General features: G+C 39.1%; 1 protein-coding gene across 1 annotated transcript; it reads left to right on the top strand.

Annotated features, from left to right (window-relative positions):
* Positions 1-62: 62 nt before the first annotated feature.
* On the top strand, positions 63-24,083 carry INTS7 (integrator complex subunit 7). Its single transcript, XM_057365098.1, has 20 exons — positions 63-167; positions 316-445; positions 1,296-1,442; positions 3,871-4,008; positions 4,498-4,544; positions 5,064-5,263; positions 6,314-6,436; positions 8,970-9,087; positions 10,042-10,176; positions 10,744-10,841; positions 11,493-11,732; positions 12,389-12,526; positions 13,239-13,445; positions 16,914-17,108; positions 17,908-18,011; positions 18,397-18,465; positions 19,512-19,644; positions 20,843-20,941; positions 21,723-21,908; positions 22,800-24,083. Exons 1-20 carry the CDS (start codon positions 77-79, stop codon positions 23,085-23,087), a joined length of 2,886 nt encoding a protein of 961 aa, XP_057221081.1. The 5' UTR covers positions 63-76; the 3' UTR covers positions 23,088-24,083.
* Positions 24,084-24,286: the final 203 nt, after the last annotated feature.

Here is a 24,286-nt window from a genome sequence, read left to right as displayed (position 1 = left end):
CGCGCCTGCACGGGAACGGCGCGGCGGTGGCGGGAGCGCGGCTGCGCATGCGCGGGGCCGGCGGCGAGCGGCAGCAATGGCGACCAACACCAAGTCCTTTCTGGCGGACGCGGGCTATGGCGAGCAGGAGCTGGACGCCAACTCCGCCCTTATGGAGCTGGACAAGGGTGAGCCCGCGCGGGCTCGGGGCTGTCKCCGGCCTGGGTAGCGGGGCCGGGGMGGAAGCTTTGCTCTATAACGCTTTATCCACAGCGCGGGGCAGAGGAAGGATCCGGGGTTGGAGGTACCTGCAGTAATTCCTGATGTCTCCTTTAGGCCTCAGGTCTGGCAAACTCGGGGAGCAGTGTGAAGCCGTCGTTCGTTTTCCCAGGCTCTTCCAGAAATACCCGTTCCCTATTCTCATCAATTCGGCATTCCTAAAGCTGGCCGATGTTTTCAGAGTGGGGTGAGTACTGTCCCTCTGGTCCTATCCATTCAAGCCTCTGATCCGTAGGAACGCATTGTGCCTTGGAATGTCGCTGCGTTGAGCCTGGAGTGTCGTGCTTGCCTAATAATACCACTGTGATACCCCATCTATTGAGGYTGTGCTTGATTGAAACTTCTTTTGCTCATTTTTAGTGGGCTTAAGTGGCTGTGAGTGATAAYTGCACAATTCCKTTCYATCTGTCCTGATTTGAGGATTCTCTTTCTGATTGATTCMAGTTTATTGGTGTGAGTTTTGCTCCGTAGGTACACTCAAATCATAACTCMTAAATGGATGAGCGATCATATGTAYGAATTTAATCTCTTAAARAGCTCCAAGTATAGCTTTCCAAGTGCCTGCTGTCTAAGTGTTGTGTATAATGGAATCAAAACTACTYTGTAAAAGCTTACAGAGGTGTATGTTGATGTTGTGGGATCTTCACTGTTGTTTTCAGGAAGGAAAATAAATTTACTCAACACTTGACAGTGCTAATTAGACTTTTCTGTCTTAATCTTGGAGGTGTTTTTCTACCAGAGTTGGATCTCTAAGTGTGCACAAACCCAGCATTTGCTTTTACCCCTTCTCTGGTGTYAGCAAGTTCATTTTCCTGGAATTGGGCCTAAGTTTGATACTACCTGAACTAGAAAATAAAGCAGTGGTCTGTTAGTAGTCTCTTTTTTACTGTATCAGTCTGCTCAAATGTTTTTAAAGCATAGACATTTCCTTGTTTTAAATTGCTCTCAAAAGTTGCATTTAAATAATTTTGTGTTTGAAGTGCTTGAATTTTTATTATGAAATAGCCTGACAAAGAAATACATRTATTTTCTTACAGGAACAATTTCCTGAGGCTGTGTGTGCTGAAAGTTACTCAGCAGAGTGAGAAGCATTTGGAGAAGATCCTAAATGTGGACGARTTTGTCAAAAGAGTTTTCTCAGTAATCCATAGCAATGATCCGGTTGCTCGGGCTATTACACTCCGGTATGTCTGGCATAATTGATCCTGCTTGACTTCAAATCTGTAGATAATTATCACTGTGCTTGTCTGGAATAACACCAAGTGAAGGGTGCTGCATCTGTATCAGAGCAATCAATCCCTGGTATCAATACAAGYTGGGAGGTGAACAGWTCCRGRGCAGYCCTGCTGAGGACTTGGGRGTGCTGGTGGATGAAAAGCTGGACACAACCCAGCAATGTGCACTGGCAGCCCAGAAAGCCAATATCCTGGGCTACATCAAAAGCAGCGTGRGCAGKAGGCCAAGGAAGGGGATTCTGCCTTCTCTGGTGATATCCCTCYTTTAAGTGCTGCATCCAGCATAGGAAGGACTGTTGGAGGAAGTCCAGAGGAAGCCACCAAGTTGATTAGAGTGATGGGGCACCTCTCCTATGAGGGAAGACAGAGAATATTCAACCTGGAGTGGAGAAAGCTTTGGGTGACCTCATTGTGGCCTTCCAGTATCTGAAGGGAGCCTACAAGAACAATGGAGAGGGACTTTTTACAAGAGCATGTAGTGACAGGGGAATGGATTTAAACTGCAAAAGTGTAGGTTTAAATTAGATACCGTGGAGAAAATCTTTATTGTGAGTGTGGTGAAGCACTGGAACAGGTTGCCCAGAGAAGTTATAGATGCCTCATCCATATAAGTGTTCAAGGCCTGGCTGGATGGAGCTCTGAGCAGCCTGGTCTASTGGAATGTGTCCCTGCCCATGGCAAGGGGTTTGGAACGAGATGATCTTTAAGGTCCTGTCCAACCCAAGGCATTCTCTGATTCTGTGAGTGAACTAAAGGAGGCTTTTTATAAATTGCTTATAGAGTTAAAAGCAAAGACATCTGTCTTTRAATGGGGTGAATGATAAGGATCTGTGAAAACAGGAACAAGTSTATTAACCATTTATGATGGTGAGAATTTTGTGGATGGTCCCAGGCAAAACAGAATTTGCAGTGTTGCAATTTTGTGTACTCCAGAGAAGGACACTGAATCTGTTGTATGCATAACTCAGATGGTAGCTATATGCGATATATCATGTTGCCTATGATGGGTTTAGACCATGTGCAAGTGCTTCCTTTTGTGTCAAAATAGCTTTTGTTAACTTGTAACCAAAACTTACATGAGCCTTGTTATGCTTGTGCCTGTTGTTCATTCATCATTGTCCTAGAAGTTTTCTGCTTGTCATCTCTGATCAATAACTTCTAAGGAAGTGCTGTTGTATTACTGGTTGCTTTGAACTTCAGGGAATCAAGTGGGCAAACAAATAATGTGTCTTTCATGTCACTGTCCTGCTTGTTTGGAATGTCTGTCTCTCTCTCTATCCAGCATGATCCTTTCCACTGCATCTTCCAGCCCCTGTGAAGGTGAATTCAAATGTGAAGAGGGCACTTCTCTTATCTCCATCTAGAACTGTTACTGATTTCACTAGTGGGAGATGGGAGACATTAACAGGGGTTTGATTGATTAGCTCATGTCCATTTCTTTTTTTTTTTCGATATTTCGTTTGAGATTATGGTTTCATGCCCTGGTGTCTCAGAAATCTGTAAATACAATGTGTTTGCATGTTTTCTTATAGTTCCACTTCAGTGTTTTAACATAAGACAGCAATTGTTGACTGGCATTAAGGGAGCTTAATGCAGACTGCTACAAGTCCCAGGAAYCCTCTCAGTTTGCAAAAATACTTAAATTACTAACAAATTCACAGGATACATTAAGTAAAATCTTTAAATGGCTGTTGGCTCAGCAGTTTCAGTTTAAAATCTTCTGTTGATTTCTTTGTCCTAGAATAGTGTCAATAAGGAAGAACATGTTGRAAGAAAGAGTTGCTAAAGCAAAACTTTGTGGAATTTTATTGCTAGATAACTGTGTGTAAATATTTGCACAGAACTCATGCTAAAATGACCATCAGGATAAATCTTGCATTCATTCTTTTAACTGAATTATGCTAAATATGCCTGAAAGGTATCTTTGAAATATTTTTGGCAACATGTAAGTTGATTTGCTACTTTTTTAACATTTACACAAAAGGTGTTGCACTGTTTTCACTAATGATCTTAACCTACATCAGTGAAAGATCTTGGAAACAAGTCATGCCATGGTGCACTCTTTAAAAGAGTTTTTGGTAAGTTTCTCATTGTGCCAATTTCAAGCTGAAAAGTATCAAAATGTGATTAAATTTTTGCTGAACGACTGACATAACCCACATGACAAAATCTGTCATATTTCGTTATATGCATTTAGCATTTGTTTGTTTCTAATAGTCATGAAAGAACACATACATATATATATATATAATATATATATATATATATATACACACATATAAATTGCCTTTTAACCAGTCCTTTTGCAATTTTTTTTGTTTCATCTTTTCTTCATGATTATTGTTCTTCCTGATTTTGCTGTGATTTACTTCTGTAGGATGTTGGGCAGCATGGCATCTATCATTCCAGAAAGGAAGAATGCACATCACAGTATTCGTCAGAGTTTGGATTCCCATGATAATGTGGAAGTTGAAGCAGCTATATTTGCTGCTGCCAACTTTTCTGCACAATCTAAGTAAGATCTATTCTTTTTCTCCTTTTCATGTTGCAGAAAATGGAAATTCCATTAACACTGACATTCACAAACCCTACTATTTTCTTCTATTGTGCTGTCCTTTATAGCAAAACACTTAATTATGTGCMATAACAGTATAATAAAGAAATCTCAATGCAAGTTCAGAAGATTTTTTTCTTTCCTAAAATAGAAAGCTCATAAATATGAGAATGTGAAGTGGAATTGCAGCTCTAATCATGAATTATTTTACAGAAATTATATTAAGGAGCAAATTGTAGCACTGTTTGTCAGTTTTTGAAAGCATTCGTTTTATCATTTGGTCATGCCTATGTGCAGGGGATCCGAAAATATTTAGGTTTTCGCAGGCACTCTGTTAGGAAAGTTTTCATTGTTAGAACAGTGTTTGGTAGTTCAGTTGAATTTTATTTTTTAAAATTTTTAATTACTTAATTTTTTTTCATTTCACCTGATACTTTCTTTCCTCCACAGGGATTTTGCTGTCGGAATATGTAATAAAATCAGCGAGATGATTCAAGGTACATGTGTATGTTGAATGATRAAGAGGAAAAGCTTTAATTTTTAMTTTAAAAAAATGCTTTATTATTCATATTTACATGTTAAAATCTCAGAATGCTGTTGCCATTATACTCAAATGATTCCAGTTTTTAAATTAGCTGACCAATAATCTGTCTAGCTCTTGTTTCCTCTTAAAATCTAAGTTTGGTGCAGAGTAAAAGCTTATTTCTAGTGTGATGAATAAACTTGCATAGACTCTTGTAGGTTGCTTCAGGTGAGTTAATTGATGTGTTGCCTGTAGTGAAGCAAGAAGCAGCTTTCTCAACCAGCCATGAGAATTCTTGATATAAGTTATTGTAATAACTTAATCTGCTGTTATTACACACCCAGCTAGGACATGAGTTATTTGAAGCCACTGCAAGTGTGTGCACAATCTGCATTCAGCAGTGRTAGCAATCCAGACATACTCTGTGCCTCTGAACTGCCAAAAGCCACCACAAGGACTAACCCTCTGCCTGTGTTTCTTTTCATTGTTGCAGGTTTGGCCACTCCTGTAGACTTGAAGCTGAAGTTGATCCCTATTCTGCAGCACATGCACCACGATGCCAGCTTGGCCTCCAGCTCCCGGCAGCTGCTGCAGCAGCTGGTGACATCCTACCCCTCTACCAAGATGGTCATTGTCACCCTGCACACCTTTACTCTGCTTGCTGCTTCTTCTTTGGTTGACATTCCCAAGCAGGTAATTCTTCCTAATGTATGCCTTCAACTTGAAGTGCATAGTAGATTTAAAAAAAAAAACAGATTCTGGCTGATGATGGAAATAAACGTTGATGGCTGTGCTAGGTTGGTTGCTTCTGTGTGCTGTTGAGGAATAGTTCCCTGAAAATTGCTGCTGCTTTCATAATTTTTGCTTTTGCAGGTTCCATTTTCAGGTGAACCCATCAAACACACTAAGCCTTTTTTACAGATCATAACCTGTGTTTCTCTAAATCAGCAGGGATTCAAATCAATTAGGGTGGATCAACATGCAGGAAAATAAGAAGTGTTTCTTTCTGAAAACACTTCAACTTGCYTGTAGAAGCCAGGCTTCACTTTGCACTTCTGAATATTATCTTGGGTTTTGGGTGTGCCTTTTGCCTTTCTTTCATGCAAGMCAATGAATATTTCAATAGCATAGAATGCACTTAAAATGTATTTGTTGGAGAACTTCGAGGAATGAGAATTTGTTGCTTAATTTCAGAACTAATGGGAAAGCAGTGATGGAAAAATGCGATGCTTTTATGCTCTGAGAATGAGCTTTGTGGGTGTGATTTATAGAGCAGGACTGAACACAGTGACATTTGAGACTCATCCAACTAATCYTTGTAAAGGAGTCACAAAAATCTATTTGCTTTCTTTCAGCCCTGCACAGTTGTGGAAGGCTGGTGCCTGTGACTATTAGATAATAGCATTGATCTGTCTGAAACTCTAGTGTGCCTCACTTCTGTATTTCAGATGATGCTTTTGAGGGTACTGAATCTTAGTCTACTGAAACAGCATTAGAACACTTAAYGTGCTGCTTTTATTTTTTTTAATGATGGTAAGCTTGGAGATTAAGGCTCTGTTTCTGCAGCCCAACAGACAAAACTGATGTAGCCAGGGTGGGGGTGGAGAACAAAACCATGGCTGGCATGTTCAACCTTTTTCAAGTTAGTTTTGGCTCAGTATGCTCAACATTTCTTCCAATGGCTTCTGAAAATACATCCTTCTYGTAGCATCTCTCTTAAGCAATGAATTTATTTTCTTGCAGATCCAGCTTTTGTTGCAGTACTTGCAAAATGACCCGAGGAAGGCTGTGAAGAGGCTTGCAATCCAGGATTTGAAGCTGYTGGCCAACAAGACACCACATACATGGAGCAGAGAAAATATTCAGGTTTATGCATTTTTAAACTAAAGTTTATTATGAAACCGATGAGTTGTAGAATTCTTTCCAGAAGAACGATTTGGGAGGTAAAGAAGTGAATAACATGCATCTCTGTATCCTTAAGTTAGGTTACTCTGCCAAGCAGAACAGCCAGGTATTAGTGAGCAGTTCACAGAATGTCTTCAAGTGAATAAGTTGTYACTCCAGGATCAAAGTTGAAGTGCTATAACTGAGGAAAGGCATGTGCCATACAGTGAGCCTTTGTACAGTGAGGAAGTAGCTTTTCCATCTGACAAACTCATCTCAGGTAATAGACATGAATGTTTACACTGATCTGACCACACTGAGTACATACCAGCGCTCTGGTGCAAAACAGARCCTCTGGGATTTGTCACAACATGTCATCCAGCGAGGTGTACTTGAAAGGACAAATGGAATTTTGATTTAATTTCTTAGAATTAATGGATTTTTTTTCAGTAGTAGCCTTGTGAGTCCYATTGTATGAGTAAGAAGGTGTTTATAGTGCACTTGTGCTATTTGGGGAAACTAGTGTTCTATTGTGGATATTATTGCTGCCTTTTTCAGTCACGTTGAGCATTTTTTCCTCCTTTCCGTTTTTTCAGTAGAAATGACTATGGAAAATAACTTCAGGTAAGATTAATGGGAAAGTAAATATTTCAAGAACTTACTGGCACAGGGTTACAGCTCTATTTTTTYCTGGGTCATTTTTTCTTTATTTTTGTTACTTTTGGAAGCTACATTTGTTCTGTGCTGTTGGAGCATAAGGTAGCTGGGAGGAAAAACTGTGCTGGTTTTTGTTAACAGTCATGTGAGAAATTAAGCATGTTCTGCCTTGTCCCCAGTTCTTGGAGATGATGATTTGGAGAGTGCAGAGGTTTTTGCTATAGTGAACTGCTTTACTCTTCATAATGGGTTAACTCCAGAAATGTATTTCCTTTTAAGGCATTGCTTTATGGAGTTTTTTGCAGTCAAAATACTACTCTACACCCTTATGTCTGGTTAGTAGTTATCTCAATAAAAGTGAGAGACATCGATAACATGGCTTTTATAGTTATGTAGTGTCTTGAAATAAAGTGGGTCTCCTGATGGTTGAAATATATAGGGAAAAGTTCTAATGATGTCAGAACTAAACCAGTGACTAGATTGAAACAAAACTAGTTGTCTGAGGCTTGCTACTGCTTGGTGAATGGCATGCAGAAATAATAAAGAGTTTTTCTGAATTCTAAAATATAAAGTCAGTTTTGAGTTGGGAAGTTTTTCTCCATGTATTTAAATGACTTAGTGATGTTTATACAAYAGTGACTGGAACAGAGAAAGACCCTCCTTTTCTCAGGCATGACCTGTCTCTTGTAYATTTTTACCAACAAACTTTGATCAGTTCCTTTAGCATTTTAAGTCTGTCCTGTGTTGGTCCAATAAAAATTTTGGTCTTTGATTTGGAGGCTTCACTGATAGCCAGGCATCAGCTTCAGAAGCTGTTGCTGTTGAAGTCTAGAGCATCCTGCTAATTCTTCTGTGCTCCTGGCTGTCYCCACAGTTACTGTTTCAGATATGCCCTGAGGGCTGATCTAATAGTACTGGAGTAGAGCRTCAGTGTCTTGGGAGACATTGAGACTCATTTTCCATCCCACTCATTGGATCTTCCTCTGTCTGTTGATGCCATACTATTCAGTGAATTAGCAAAATACTAATTGGTACAAATCACAGATGTATTTAGAACTTAACCCTTACACAGTACATATGCCTGATAAGAACACCATTAGGGTTCTTTTTGGTCTATGGAACTAATTGTGTTGTTTTTTTTTATTCAGTAACTGGTTCTTCATCATTTAGTTTGGCACACTGTAAAGCAGAATATCTCTTTCATTTGTGTCTTGTATTACTGTCTCTTCTGTTGACTAAAAAAGCATCCAAAATAGTGAGCAACTAAATTGTGGGCAGTGTTGGCATTAGGAATTGAGACAAGTATGCATTTTAAGAGTTATTCAAACCTAGATGTGGTAAGATCTGATGACATCCGGCAAAAAGCACAAAGGATAGGAGCTCTACTGTGAATGAGTTAAATACATTAAAGTGTATTTTATGTTTTATCAAGAACCTTAAACTCCTGTTGAAAACCGATTCTGCTAAAGGAAATGACACTTGAAACTTTGCTGTTCAGAGGCGTATGCTTGTATAAAACCTTGCAAATTGTTACAAGCCAAAATAATCAGTGTGCCTCAAACTGTCTTAAAATCTTTTGTAGTATTTAATCAATGAGATCTGATAATTTTATTGCCACCGATTTTTAATTAATAAATTACTTGTAATTGATGTTTCCTAGCATATAAGACCTTTCACTTTTCTGAAACCACATCTTCAGTCCTCTAAAACAGATGCTTCAGGACATGACTTTTGATTTTAGTACAGTATTTTCTGGGGGAAAAATCTTTACTCTTTTCAGAAAAGTGCAACTAAATTTTTAATACAGATAACTCATGGGACTTCTAATCTCTGTATCTTTTCTCCTGTGGATCTTCAGGCACTCTGTGAATCTGCTCTTAATACTCCATATGACAGCTTGAAAATGGGCATGTTATCTGTTCTTTCCACGTTATCAGGGACCATTGCCATTAAACAGTACTTCAGCAGTGCTCCAGGTAAGAAAACTAGATTAGATAGTTACCTTTGGCATTTTAATAGGTTGGTTTTCTGCTGATGATCAGTTTAATCTAAAAACTTTGTAGCATATTCTTAAACTATCTTTGAACTTCACATCAGTGAGAGTCAGACTGTGTTCATCATATCTAAACTTGAAATGGCATACTGTATAGCCATGAATAGTGATGGGCTCAAGTTTTGGTTTGTTTTGTGGGTACTGTAGTATATGGAAGGGGGGTTTGCCTTTGGGTCTTCAGRTTTTCTTCATTTTGTGAAGAAATGTATTGCTTCTCAGATTGCTGACCTGCATTCTGCTAAAGGTGCTTTGAAACCATGGATTTGCATAATTTTTGAGGAGCAGGGAGGCCTCATGRTGAGAGAGTGGGCTGGTATGTTACCCTGTCACCCTTGTGGGAATGACCTGCAGCAGTACAAGGTGAACCTTCCTGCCTTGTGGAAATTGTAAAACATTCTCCTTCCTGAGAAATTGGAGAAAAAGAATAGACATTTGAAAGGGATTCAAGGTTTCTTAAACTTATGATCATGCTGTTTTATCTTCTTGAAAGCTAGACTGCCCTAATGAGTATTATGAGCTCACATACACGGGGTGCAGAAATGGAAAAAAAATAGCACATCCTCATCAGTAATTCTGGCATGGCTTAATAATTAATACACTCACCAGCTTTTTTTAATCAGACATAATATTTCTTAAGGCAATATTTCTTTGAGTCCTGAAACATCAACCTTTAGGTCCAAAAGTTCTTTCTCATGTGTCTAACTTGTGTAATGTAGAATAATGGGAGAGTCTCTGTGAAGAGAGGTATTTTCATTCTATCATTTAAACATAAGAAAATTTAAGTCAATATAGTTGTTTTGCAGAAATGTACTTAAAGATCTGTRCCATATTTATGGGCTGTGCAGTTTTATGTTCCATATGCTTTGCTTTTATTTAGGAGCAGCAGCTACAACTGCAAGATCATTTGATTTGGTAAAACTAGCACAGGAGTGCTGTTACCATAATAACCGTGGCATTGCAGCTCATGGAGTGAGAATTCTGACCAATATATCAGCCTCTTGCCAGGAAAAAGGTAAGGGAAAGCAAGGGCAATGCAGTGGTTCTGTTTACAGTCAGGTTTATGCACTTAACATGTATTAACTCAYCCTGTCTGTGAACGTGGCTGTAAATCTGTCTGATCCCTCAGGCTGGGTAGGCAGAATGGGGATTATAATCTGGCAGGAAATACTCTGTGTGGCTTTATGAATGGTTGGGAAGACTCTGTGTTTGCCTAAGTTAGAGAAAATTACTGGGCACAGTWGAACTTGTGCTAAATAAATGCTTGTTTTACCTTTGCTGTAAGACTGCTGAATTGTTTGTCAATCTTTGAAAGCCCTTTGCAAAAAATCTGTTGCAAAATAATAACAGGCCATTTAGAGTCTTAATTCCAAGATTTACGCATGCTTTACAAATGTCGCTGTGACTGCTGAATAGTCATTCCAAGACATGGAATGGCAGAATTGTTTCTCATCAAAGTAAGGTAAAGCAGAAGTGTTAGGAAGATTCTTAACTGTCATGACTATAACAGCAGTGCAAGCATTACACCAACTATGGTCAGAGAACAAAACAGAGGACAAAGTAACTCTTTTTCTTTTTGYAGATCTTCTGCCTTTGGAGCAAGATGCAGTTTTTGGCTTAGAAGCTCTTCTTGTTCTTTGTAGTCAAGATGACAGTCCAGGAGCTCAGGCGACCTTAAAGGTGACATTGCTGTTGTCTTTCCCTTCACAGCTGTAAGTTATAATAACAGCTTGTGTAACAGAGGCTGCTGTGCACCAGATCCTTCCTGCTGGAAGCATAACAGACTCGAATGAAATGAAGATTTTTCTGGTTTKCCCATAATCAGAGTTCAGAGCAGTAGAGAAACTGAGCATAGCACAACTCCTCTCAGCTCCAGAGAAAGTGAAATGTTGCAGGTGCAGGGTGCATTCCTCTCAGGAACAGTTGTAATAAAGCATGAACATTGGATGGAAATGTGTCTGGAGGACAAAGAATCTTGGAGAGAACTTGCTTTTTGGAGATGGAGATGCAATGTACATTATCACTATACTTCTATAAATAATTGTTTTCCTATATCAGAAACTATCAATAATTTTTCCAGTTATTAACCTGTAAAGGCTGGCAGTGTGAGAGACTACTAGCATTTCTTGAATTTGTGATACATTTTTGTGCTGGCAGCTTGGTGACAAAGTCTTGGGCTCTTAGAAAAATCACATCTTTTGTAGAGTAYATGGTTCTGAAGATACCAGGTCTGTATTTCTGCAGTCATACTTGCAGATAAGTGAGGGTGCCTGGCTTTTTTGGTTTTGAAGACACTGTGTTGATTGTGCCTGTTGATTGTGTGAATTGCAGATCACCTTAACGTGCATGGTGAAACTGGTGAAGTGCCGCCCTCACTTGAGCCAGTCTGTGGTGGAATCCCTGCTGACACAGCTGCACAGTGCCCAGGACAATGCCAGGATTCTCATGTGCCACTGCTTAGCAGCCATTGCCATGCAGCTGCCTGTCCTGGCAGATGGGATGCTRGGAGATCTAATGGACCTCTATAAATTAATTGGACAATCTGCCACAGATAAAAAACAGGAACTCTTGGTAAGACCTCCCTTGAYGGATKAAGCCTGTAGAAGTAACTGTGGGTRGATTGTATTTTAAAAGGCAGCTAAAACATTCRTTATGTCCAGGTTGATGTACCAGTCTATAAGCCACTATTTTCAGTTTTAACTTTTGACTCCATATGTCAGGGTTTCATTGTAGCGGCATCTCCTAAATGGAGCTGTATTATGCAGTGAATTCCAGCGGATTTCCCAGCAGGTGGCACTSCTGAGGCAAATATGGTTACTGAAATTCTTGGGGTGACTCTAAAGTAGTGGTTGAAGGCCAAATGACAGTTAGCTCCATTTATATATGGTGCTCTGAGGCAAATGACTTAATGTATTGTAAYAGAGATAAATGCTTTCATCACATCTGTTTGGAGGAGAATTTGAATTTTAAAAAACTACAAGCTTTCTGTTAATGTATTTGTAGCGTTTTAAATATCTCAGCTAAAAGGCAGGGTAGAGATTATTTAAATGAAAGTTACTTTTATCTGCAATAACTACTTGGATTGCTGTAACTGCATTAAAGATATATGGCTGAAAAGTTCTGCAGTTAAAATACATATATAATCTTCTATGTAGTTTTGAGTCTTTTTTTCTTCTTTTCTTTAGTAACTGAAATATAACTTTCTTCCTCACTCCTCTCTCTGGTAGGTTTCTCTTGCCACAGTGATATTTGTTTCCAGTCAGAAAGCTTTGTCCACAGAAATCAAAACTGTTATCAAACAGCAGCTTGAGAATGCCTCCAATGGATGGACRGCCTACAGGATAGCCAGGCAGGCTTCCAGAATGGTAGGTGAAAATACCTGGAGAAAAATGGTTTGTAATTGAAGGGATGGTAGGGATTTCTTTGAATTGGATAAGGGAATAAGTAAAATTGTAGGACTTGGGTAGAGGAAGGGAATGTGGAAAAAAAYTAAAATCTCCTTCCCTCTTAATTCCCTGGAATGCTGATTCATATATATATAATTTATGGCACTCATCCCAGCAAAATGTTTTTCTCACGTGTGTTTTTGAAGTATCTCAGAAGGAAGTAAGTGATGACCTGGCACTTTTGTGAGCATATACCTAATCTGCATTGTCTGACTGTTCTTCAGAATGTGACACAGTCATCCTGATCTGTGCTTCTCTTTCTTCAGTGTGAAGAAAGGAAGAAAAAGATACTGTTTCYCTTTTCCGTTCAGTAAATTCGTGATTTGGGTTAGAATTATACAGAAGGATGAGATGCAGAGGTTAAATTTCAATGTTTGTTTCTCATTTCATTGAATTACCTTGTGAAAATAAATACTAAACTTTATACAGGCTGGTATTTCTATAAAATAGGCATTTATGTATTTATGTATTATTAGGATTGCCATGATTGAATGATTGGACAAAGTTATGCTATTCCTATTTTTAAGCTGTGAGTAGTTCTGGAAATGTTACTATTTTCTTATTTGTGTGYTTTGTAGGAATCCCCAGCCTCCTTTCATGTCCCCTTTCAGAAACATTYTTGTCATTACAGGGCAATCATGACATGGCCAGAGAACTGTACCAAAGCCTGCTGACTCAAGTGGCTTCAGAACACTTCTACTTCTGGCTGAACAGCCTGAAGGAATTTTCCCATGCAGAGCAGTGCCTGACAGGTCTGCAGGAGGACAGCTACAGCTCAGCACTCTCCTGTATTGCTGAAGCTTTAAAATCCTACCACAAAGGAATAGCATCACTGACGGTGAGCACGCAGCTTCAGTGGTGATGTTTCTGGGTACTGCAGCATTGCTCCTTGGTTTCTGTTCTTAACTCTCTGRAAGGTTTTTAAATATGTCTGGCATATGCAGGCATCTCAGTTGTAATACACTGCATCTTCAGAGAAAAAGTCCTGTAGCTCAGCCAAGTGTGATTAGCTAGATTTCTCTTGGCTTTTTTGTCTCCCTCCACCCCTCATTTCCTGCCTTGATCAGATCGTATGAAATATGACAGATCTTGTTTAATTAAAGTTACAATACTTACAATTTTCCACTCCTTGCTTTGACTGAATGAAAGYTATTGTAATAGTCAAGCCTGGGAATTGGCCTGAATTGGCTGCTGTCTTCTTGAGATACAGAGAAGGATTCAACTGTCTTTTCCCCTCCTGCTGAGTTCATGTTGCCTTGTATTTGACAATGTGATCTCATGGAATCATAACAGCAAATTAGTAAGAAGAGGGAACACAATTCAGTTTCATCAAATCCAATTGGTGCCTGCTTTTATGCAAGTATTTTTTTGGTCTCCAAAGTGGTAAAAGTCGCAAGAAGCTGTGTGATGTCTGTGAATGTCAACAAAAAGGCATTAATGAATAGGGACCTTCAGTTCCTACTATAAAGTTGCTTTTCAATAAAGGATCCAGCTCACACAATACTTTCTTTCATATTTTAGTTTTCATGAAGAAATCTTTACATACAGTTTTCTGTATGCCTTTTCAGTGAAACTGCTTTGTTGTTTTAATTACTGGACTGCTAGGGTCCTGACAATTCAGACATTAGTGTTTAATAAAGTTCAGATATTACTATTTATTAATAAAATGTCCCTGAATAAGCAGAAAGGACATAAATTTTAACACTTTTGTCTTCGAAAGATCCATCATTCCTGAAGTGTTTTTCTTTAACTCTTGGCTGAGTGAATGAGGCTTTTAATTCAACACTTCAAGATTTCTCTAACATCARGAAGACACTGAGAGGAGGACCTCATCTAATTAGATGTTAATATTTAATACAGGCAGGAAAATAACTTGCCTAAATAGRTCATTTTGTGATTCAGTAAGTTAATTACCCTTCCCCTGGAGTTTGGGGCTTTTTTCTCTTGAAGGATTTCTGTCCTCATCTCTTCTGCTGATTGCAGTTCCTACATGTTGCACATAGTGTTTGTCTGGGTGCAGTGCCCTCCTTGTGGAAGGTTGTGGTCCCAAAGAATAAATACAGGTTTTGTAGATGACAGAGGAGGAATTGGGTTTTACTGCTGGTTGTTGCTGACTTGTTGCATCACTGGATAATTTCCCAACCATGCTTGAGTGAATCAGCTGTAAAAGGGGCCACTCACTGCTTGTCTGTAGATCTCAGCCTCTCCAAGGGGAGCAAAGTGCCATAAAATGCATGTGAGAGCCTTCCTGCTGAACGCTTTTGCTGTCTTTTCCCTCTGACTTGAGCTTTCCTGTTGCTGCTGTTTCAGTGCAGMGCATGACTCAGCACCACTGAGTACCACAGACCAGTGCATGTGATGAACYTTGTGTAGCTGCTTCACTGTGTAGCTGGAAAACACAGTGTCAGTAAATCTCTTGCAGTTGTTCAGTCAGCCCAGTTTAGCAGCAGTGAAATATTCAGACAGTGCCTGATTTTGTTGGAAAATTTCTCAATTCCTCCTTGATATACATAAAACTCTCTCTTGCACTGCAGAGTGTTCTTTCATGAGGGTTAGTGGACTTGAGGGAAAGAAGTCCTGTTACTTTATGGATAAGAGGTGTGTGTGGGAGAACAGGGACTTGTCAGGGAGCATATTGACCATGGTCCCTGTCTGTCTTGCTGTGTACTTGGTTGTAGAGGTAGCAAAGATTTTGAATAGGTCCTGCTCTTTCTGTCATAGATCATATGTCTCAGTTGAGGCATTAGGCTTTATTTTTCACTGCTGGTAATCTAAAGATACAAAACTTGAAGAAATCACTACTACAGCCATTGGTTAAGTAGTAGTTATTCCAAATATTCAATAGCAAGTGGGGATGTTTGAAGAACTTGGCTGAGCCAAATAACTCCTTCTGTCACTTTCAGAAAAGAATTGTAACTCACTTACTGCCCATGGCAGATAAGGTAAATTGCAGTCTTAATGAGACAGCCTTGTATTTCCATTTACAAGAATCAAGTCTAATTTGTGCTACTAAAAATGTCTGGATTTTCTGATATAAGTACTTTACTCTTTAAAAGCATGTAGTCTGTAGAGCACTTACAGTGAAGTGTAAGCCCTCTTCCACAGAGGGGTTTCTGAAACCATCCTTGCAGAATAAACTGAACAATTCCAATTCAAAAAGGATTTTTTTATGCCCTTGGAGAAGGAAAAGCAAAGTGATAGATAAGAGAGGCTTAATGGCTCAAGTATGAAATGGTCTCATTTCTTCAGCTGAAATCTAGTCCAGTAGTTTAAAGTGGTTGCAGTGGGCTGATGTTCCCTCACTTTAGCCAGTAATGGGCCAGTTCTCACATGGTGTGATGTTTTGTGAGAAACTAGTTAGCTGGTTTTCTGCAGCAAAGAAATGGTTCTTAGTAAGGTTTTGGAGAGGGTTATAACTCCTTGCTTCAAGAAGTGACCTGGTGAGGAATAAGAAGCACTGTGGAAAATATGCATGAGTTTGACAGTTTTATTCTCCAAGTAGGAGAAAGTTCCAGTGCTTTGTTTTGCAAAAGAGGGCTTGTTCTTCTCAAAGCCCARCAGTTTAAGAAAAATTAGTGGATTTTTGTCTTACCTAGTATCAAACCTTGAGTTTGCAATTTACCCCTTCCCAGGTATCTTAAGATGTCACAGATGCTTCTGCAAGTCAGGTAAGCTTTTAGGGAGCAAAGCTTCACAGAACTGTATTTTCTAAACAACAGCAGCTTGTCTGCACTCCTGGARTTGTGTTATTTACTGTTCTTAGTTACCACTAGACCATGCCTTCTTGCCTTCATCAGATGCAAGGTTCAGTGCCTTCATAATGTTCCCATCCAATTCACAGTTCCAAAAAAATCACCCCTTCCTCTTGCTGGGGGTAACTTCAGCCAATTCCTTCTCTTCTGGCTGATGCGGAGAATCACTTTCTCAGTCCTTGTTTGTCTGTTTGCTATCCAATTCMGTTAACTTTTTCTTATGGTAAAGAYKGTCTGGGTTTATGTAATTTGAATCCTAATGGCTTGGCCTTGGARAAAGAGGAAATAGGTGTCCTAATAGCATTTTAAAAGCTTAAGTAATTTTTTTTACAAGGGCRATATACTTGGAATATGACTTAGTAATTATGTAACTTCTATATCATTTAGTATGATGGGAATTGAGCAAACCTGTTAAATATCATTTAAAAAAATAGCTTTTAGAATTGAGCTTGAGGATTCAGTTGTCTGATGAGACTGTTCAGTGACACTGCACTGTAATTTTATCATTTTTGYTTTTGACCTAGTTTGCCAACATTCCTGTTACTGTGTTTCAGGCTGCTAGCACGCCACTTAATCCTCTGAGCTTTCAGTGTGGATTTGTGAAACTCAGGATTGACCTTCTGCAAGCTTTTTCTCAACTTATTTGTACCTGCAACAGCCTGAAAACAAGTCCACCACCAGCTATTGCCACAACAATTGCTATGACATCAGGAAATGATCTCCAGAGGTGTGGACGCATCTCTAACCAGGCATGTGTTCCCATTTCACTCTTGTGCACTTCTGTCTGTGACTCTGGTATGAATTTTGCTTCTCAGCAAACATATTTGACAAAAGGAATGCAGAATAGTTGTGAAGTGGGTTTTTTGATTAGTGGCCCTTGGTTTTGACCTGTAGCTGTGAATACATCTGCTTACTGTAGCAGGCCATGTTTTGAAGCTGTGTGCACATGTGTTTTCTCCTCCATTCACACACACAGCTTCCAAGGATATGCACATAGCAAGTCACTTAGTACACTTGAACTTGCAACAAGGCTTTTTACCCCTTGCTTTGAAACACTCCAGACACTCTTGAGTACACTAAGGTAGAATATATAATACCTGGGGATCATTCCTGCAACTCCTTTTGGTGAGTGTTGGCAGCTGTTTTGATAYCGTAAGGAACACCAAGGAGGTTTCTATGCTTCAAAGTGCATGAAGTCTGCAAGAAGGAACCAGTGGGTAATCCTTGAAAGACAGAGCAATTTAATTTACTAGTAGGGAATGGAGGAGGTTGTTAGTGGAGTCTTTTGTTTTGCTTTGTTTTGAACCCAAGGAGGGTATGTTGGTGCTATGTTACAGAAGAGATACCTATTTACTGCATGGATAATGGCCTTTCACTTTGGTAATAATCTTCATCTGTGTGAAGAAGCAAGAAGTTTATAAAATTTTCTCAAATATGACACCTTCTTCCTTCAGTGTTGTTACAGTGTAGTGGTTTTCTGAMGTGTGGGGKTTTTTTTGTTTGTTTTGGTKTGCTATGTGTTTTTGCCTAGTAACATTGTCTTTGCAGATGAAACACTCRATGGAGGAATTCCGAAACTTGGCTACACGGTATGGAGATCTCTATCAGTCATCTTTTGATGCAGACTCAGCAACTCTAAGGAATGTAGAACTGTATCCTTTTAAAATCTTAGRATTTTTCCACTTTCCTTCTAATATGGACACATGAGGCTTAACAATCCTCTTTTCTAGGAAGRCTGCCACGAATTCATTTTGAAACAGTTAATAACATAAAAATCAGCTACCAATTGCTTAAAACCTATTTGAAAATAAACATTACCATATTRTTGTTCAGAATTACTTCATAAACAAGTTATGACACAAAAACTGGAGCAGCATATAACTTGGTATTTCCACAGTTCTTGCTCTTTGTTTACTMAGAGAGTAATGACTGTAGGATTACTTCACAGAAGCAAGGCAAAGTGCCACTAAATACACTGTATTTCTTACTTTAAGTGCTAACTTTGTAAGRCTTTTAACTCCTTAGTATTAATACCAGACAACAGCAGAGCTGCCTGTTGATTTCACATGCAATAGAAGCTCTGATTTTGGATCCAGAATCTGCAAGGTGGGTTTGATAGTTAACTGCACACTTGTATTCTAATTATTTCTAAATCCTTGGAGCTTTAAACCTAGGAATTCAAGGAATGCTCAGTAGACCCTTCTATTCTGGGCAGGCTTGAGCATCTGTTGCTGCTGTGCTATACCTGGCAGGCCAGGGATTCTTGCTCTTGAGAGCAATGAACTGGACTTGTCTTAAATATAGACTTGCACTTTTAATCTCTCCTTTAGCCACCTATTTTAATTTGTGTCACTGTGTGTTAGATCCCATACCTGTTGCTTGCACTTGTGAGTTCACCTTAGCTTCCTTCAAAGCTGTGAAAATATATGCCCTAAATTAGTTCAAATTTTCAGTGTAAAGCCAGTACCTCTGGCTCTTTTTCTATCACAGAACTTAAATCCACTAGCAATCAGCATTGAAGTACTGATGAATTGAATCACTGTTTAAAACTCCTRGGCTGAAATTAAATGGAAAATACTATGGATAAAATCTCTGATTTTATAGCTGGTAATAAAAACAAACATCCTAAGTGACTGTAGTACTCATTATAAATTAAGTATTGCTTAGAGGGTGTATTAGTCAAATTTGTATGAAGCTGGGTGTGTAGGACAGGGAATTGTGTTCAGAACAGAAGATTATAAACTTCCAGATTTAGTCTTAATTCTGACTGGCATTTTTGCTTTTCTCTGTGTTGTGAAATTTTCATAACTGTTGCAAACACTGCAGGGTTAAATAAAAGCCAGGGAATTAAGTCTGCTGAGTCTGTCAGATCTGTCACTGCTGCAAGTGGGAGAGGGTGGGGACAGAAAGTGGTGAATAAATGGTAGTTGAGAAAGGTTTAAATGTAACAGGCAAATGTTACAGTGGAAAAACAATAAAAAACCAGAGTAAACAGTTTGAAAGACATTTCCTAATGGACCTTGTAATAGAGAATGGTTTTGCTGGGTTTATTTGGTAGTGTGCCTTCCAGGTTATGATGAGGAAAGTAAGTTAGACACAATGTTAAGTTCCGCTTTTTTGGTTTTTTTGTTTTTTGTTTTTTTTTTTTTTAGTTTTCAGGAATATAGCTCGAATGGAACAGCTCATGTTGAAAGTGAATATGAAAGAAGAATGATGTCTGTATTTAATCATGTACTAGAGGAAGTGGAATCCCTCAACAGGAAGTATGCTCCTGTGTCTTACTTGGCAAGTAACAGTTTTAAATGTGTATTATGTAGAGAAAGGGGCCAAGACCCCGACAACTCCATATATCTATGGCTGGCAAGAAACTGGGAAGCATTCTCAGTAAATTAACATTACTGACACAAATGGTCTCTACAGAGACACTCTTGTTTAGAAATACTTCAACAACATTTTTGCTRAAACATCTGTAACTTTACTGGTCTGATTAAAAGTAATCTTCTRAAAATTCCCATACCAAGAGCACAGCAGATGCTGACAAGGTAACTAAAAGCACTGTCAGGACTCTGTCAGACCCCTCACCGTGCTCTCATTTAAACACTAGAGCACATTCCCTTTCTTGCTGTGAAGGAGTTCTCCCCCTCCCACCCATCAGCCTAATGCTGCTCTCCGAGCTGCTGCTGGTTAATAGCGTGCTCTGYGAGTGTAGCATTTCCCTTATCAATGCAGGTCATCAGAGAGCACAAAGTGGAGTGTGCTGGCTGCAAACACTGAGCTGATTTACAGGGCTGCTGCCTTGGTCTCTTACTGCTAGTGAACAGCATAAAGCTGAAGTGCATGGTAGTGGGAAAATGGTAGTTTGTTTGTCATGGCTGGCATTTGTTTGCCTTGTTTCTGAATTGRACAGTCCTTACCAATTCCAAATGGAACAGAAGAATGAGTTGTGTAAAACACAGCAAAGGTAAACCCTGTAAAAACCCAGTTGTGACTGTCTCCACACCATGGCAGCTTGGTGACTTCAGTGGCACTGCTTGTGTTCGTCTGACCTAGAGGCATGGGGCAGCAGGGAAAAGAAGGGTAGACAAGAGGCTTAAAACTTCATTGCATTGCATGAAGTTGTGATAGATGCCAGTCTTGTTTGCTTGGAGGGGAGTTCTTTGAGAGTTGGTGTGCATGAGTGTTTCAAGCAGATCYTGCTCTACTGACTAACACTAGGACTGCAGAGATTTCTATTTGTCTTTTTCTTGGCCTCCTTGTTTTTTTCCAGCGCGGGATAACTCCTTCAATAAGAGGCAGAACATAGAGAGGCTGAATGTAGTCACTGTCATCTCAGTGGCTGTAATTCTRTGACTTAGTATTAGTATATTTTTGKACTTAAAATGGAAATTCCTGCTGTTTCAATGCCTCAAATACATGGTTTTTTCCTGTGTCATGAATGTTATTTTTTCTCAATAATTTTGATGGGTTTTGCTGTTTCTTGCAGCATACAGCTTGTCTGTGCAATGCTGTCATTGCCTTGTTGAAGGTGCCCCTTTCATTTCAAAGGTACTTTTTCCAAAAGCTGCAGTCTACAAGTATTAAGGTAAGTACAGCTCATATATGGCCTCAAATTTCTCTTTACAGAGGCTTTACTTCAAGAGAAAAGCGCAGAGCTTCAGCATTTTTTGTGAAGATACCTAACTGCAAATAGCATTTGGGTTAATCCGTTAGCAATAACTTGAATAACAATGATGGGCCTTCAGAACCACTGGGCTGCGACTTAGGCAAGTGGGATTCAGTTCTTTGATTGCAAAGCCTTAAAGTGTAACTGGAATTTTTTTTGATTCTGAGTCTGCAAAGCTACATAATTCTGGTCCTGTGAAGGCAGCTTTTATAGATTCGTATTTCATTTTACCTTTCCCTTTAAAATGCAGTGTTTACTATCTTGGAAGAAAATTGTCATGCATATGAGCTCACTGACTAAGAATGACTCTATATGACTATGTCATGGTCTTTTTGTTTTACACAAGTCCTCATTTTTTTGGGGGAAAAATGAAAGCTTCAAGTTTTTTAACATTTACTCTTACTGCATTTTACTTCTTTTTTCAGCTTGCATACTTGCAGCTCTTTTGTGGAATATGCTTACATGTCTTTTGAAAAAGTGTAGTAAATGAAACTGATATAAAGATATCAGTTGCTGATGATGTTTGTTGATTAATATAGTAATGAGTCTCTGATAATGTCTCTGTTTCTATTTGCTGGTTTTCCTACCAAGCCTCTCCTTGGAAATTTTTCTATAAGAAGGTGTCCAGTTTAATCCTTAAATTTTGTTTGCTCTTCTGGAGGCTTATAATTACACTTTGGTCTGTTTACTTGTGTTCCAGCTTGCTCTATCCCCATCTCCAAGGAACCCAGCAGAACCTATAGCAGTACAGAACAACCAGCAATTGGCCCTCAAGGTGGAAGGAGTGGTTCAGCATGGATCTAAACCAGGCCTTTTCCGTAAAATCCAGTCCGTCTGTCTCAATGTGTCTTCAGTGCTCCAGAGCAAATCTGGACAAGACTATAAGGTATGAATAGAATAGAGCAATGAAGAGTCTTCAGCTTTCTTGCTGTATTTTCCTGTTCTTTTGTTTGGCTCTGGGTAGCAGAATTTCCAGGTTGAGATGAATGGGTGGTTCTGTCATTCTTTCACTCCTGGCAGTTGACATTCAAGCACTGGCCAGAGCCAAGCATAACGTCTGGAGGGAATCTGGGATTTTTATCTCTGCAATATGTCAATACTTTTTCGTAACAGCTCTTCTTCCAAACAAAGAGGGTTTGTGATGTTCAGAAAAATTCATTAGGAATCTGCTTGAGACCAGAAAAACTCAACCTAGCTGTATATAATATGAAACTCCACAGGGAAAAAAAAAACAAACCAGGAGTTGCTTATTCTCTACCACATAGTCTCCAGAATTTTTTTAAGTCATTTTAAGGTTCTTTTGTTTTGTATATGGAAATTGTGAGGACAGACTGTYCAAATTAAATAGGATCTGAGGAGAGACTTAGTACATTTGAATCAACAGTTTTAACAAAGTTTGCATGCCTGGTGTTTAGGTTCTGCTAAACGTGATATTTAGTGAAAGGCCTGATTTGGTGGGTTTTGGGGTTAGTTTTTGTTTGTTTTGTTGTTTGGGCTTTTTTGAGGAGGAATAGAAGAAAGTCAATGGCTTGTGAAACAACAGGACTAGCAAGTGTGTAATGTTTGACTCACATTACTTTGTAGGAAAGTAGAACCTCGGGTAGAAGAGGACTTGTAAGGTTGTCAAGCTGTCTCAAGTATGCACATGTATTGATATAGGAAAAYTGAGGACAGATTTTTTCCTTTTTTCTCCTCCCTCCTTCAAGCAGAGAGCTGAAAACTTATTTTTGGCAGGTTTATGTAAAATGGTGTTTTAACCTTCCATCTGTGTTCTCAGATTCCTATTGACAGCATGACCAATGAAATGGAGCAGAGGGTGGAACCACACAACGACTATTTCAGCACTCAGTTTCTGCTMAACTTTGTGATCCTTGGCACCCACAACATCACAGTGGAGTCCTCTGTGATAGACTCAAATGGTATTGTCTGGAAAACTGGGCCTAAAACAACTATTTTTGTTAAGTCTCTTGAGGATCCATACTCGCAGCAGGTTCGTCTTCAGCAGCAGCAGGGACAGCCTCCATTGCAGCAACAGCAGCAGAGAACGGCGTACTCACGGTTTTGATTCCCACAAAATGACTCCAGCCTGGTCAATTGGTATTGCAGCTTTTCTTGGACACTTTTTTTAAAAAAAAAAAATTGAAGATTTTTTATTATAACCTTCTCATAGAAAGTCTCCGATGCCAATTTGTTGGTTTTTAAGTTATCTGGGGTAAATTTGAATTTGATTCAGCAGATGCTAAATTTGGAGCTGTGCTCTTACTATAAGAACTTCTACCTGATCTCTAACTTCTGTTTACAAGCCTGTTCCAGCAGGCTTCACAAACTGTGATAGCAGGGGACACTAAGAGCTTGCTGACTGGTACTTTCCATGCTGTTTTTGAAGCACATTGRTTCTAATGTTATGCTTACAGGACATTGGGAAATACTTTGGCTGGCTGTACAGAAATGAGTGTAATACSAAATTTGTGTCTTTTATAATGTGAAGGAATTGGCAGGAATATCCAGAGATTCTTTTTCTGATGTTTTAATAGTAAGTTCCAGTATTTGGCTAGTGTWTGTATGTTCTTACAGTTCATCAGCACTGTTTAATGCGTGCAGCTGAAAGAAAAAAAGTTGCAGCTCACTTGTGATACTGAGTCCCTTCAGAGGGAGCAGACTGCCTGAGGGGTTGCTCTCTGAGGAATCTTGCAAGAGTCTGAATTTTACAGGTGGGAATAAGAACTAATCAGATGATAYGGAAAATATTACTGTGTTGTTTTTAAATTTTCATGTGACTGTATTTCTGAAGCCTTTCATTTTGTTGTGGTTTTTTTATTTGCTCTTTTAAGAGAGAAATTAAAATGAATGACAACTTGCAAGGTAACAGTTTTGTTTTTTAAAAGGAGTCTTCTACACCAAAACTTCGTACTCTTGTGCACTCTTTCACCAATTTGTAATCTAGTTGTTACTTTTACAAGATAACTTGAAATAGGATTTAGCCAGTACTAGAAATTGATCCAGAGTAATTTTGGAAATACACTGMTTCATACATAATYTTCATGCTTCCTTTGTGATWTAAAAGGCTGAACTYTCTGWTCAGGCTCACAGGCAGTTGATCACWTAATATCACMTTTACCYKGTCTTCRTAAATAGTCTCTGCTTATGACTGCAGGAAAGCAGGACCCACTTGAGTGAGGAGGAGGAAGGATGGCACTCCATACAGACTTCAGCTTGTAAATGGTTTCATCCCTCTCATTGGAGGAGAATTTTCTTTTTGTTATT

Source organism: Malurus melanocephalus, unplaced genomic scaffold (assembly GCF_030028575.1).
Source record: "Malurus melanocephalus ecotype Western Australia unplaced genomic scaffold, MMel_1.1 scaffold_48, whole genome shotgun sequence".
Classification (NCBI taxonomy): domain Eukaryota; kingdom Metazoa; phylum Chordata; class Aves; order Passeriformes; family Maluridae; genus Malurus; species Malurus melanocephalus.
This window is presented reverse-complemented; position numbering and strand designations above follow the sequence as displayed.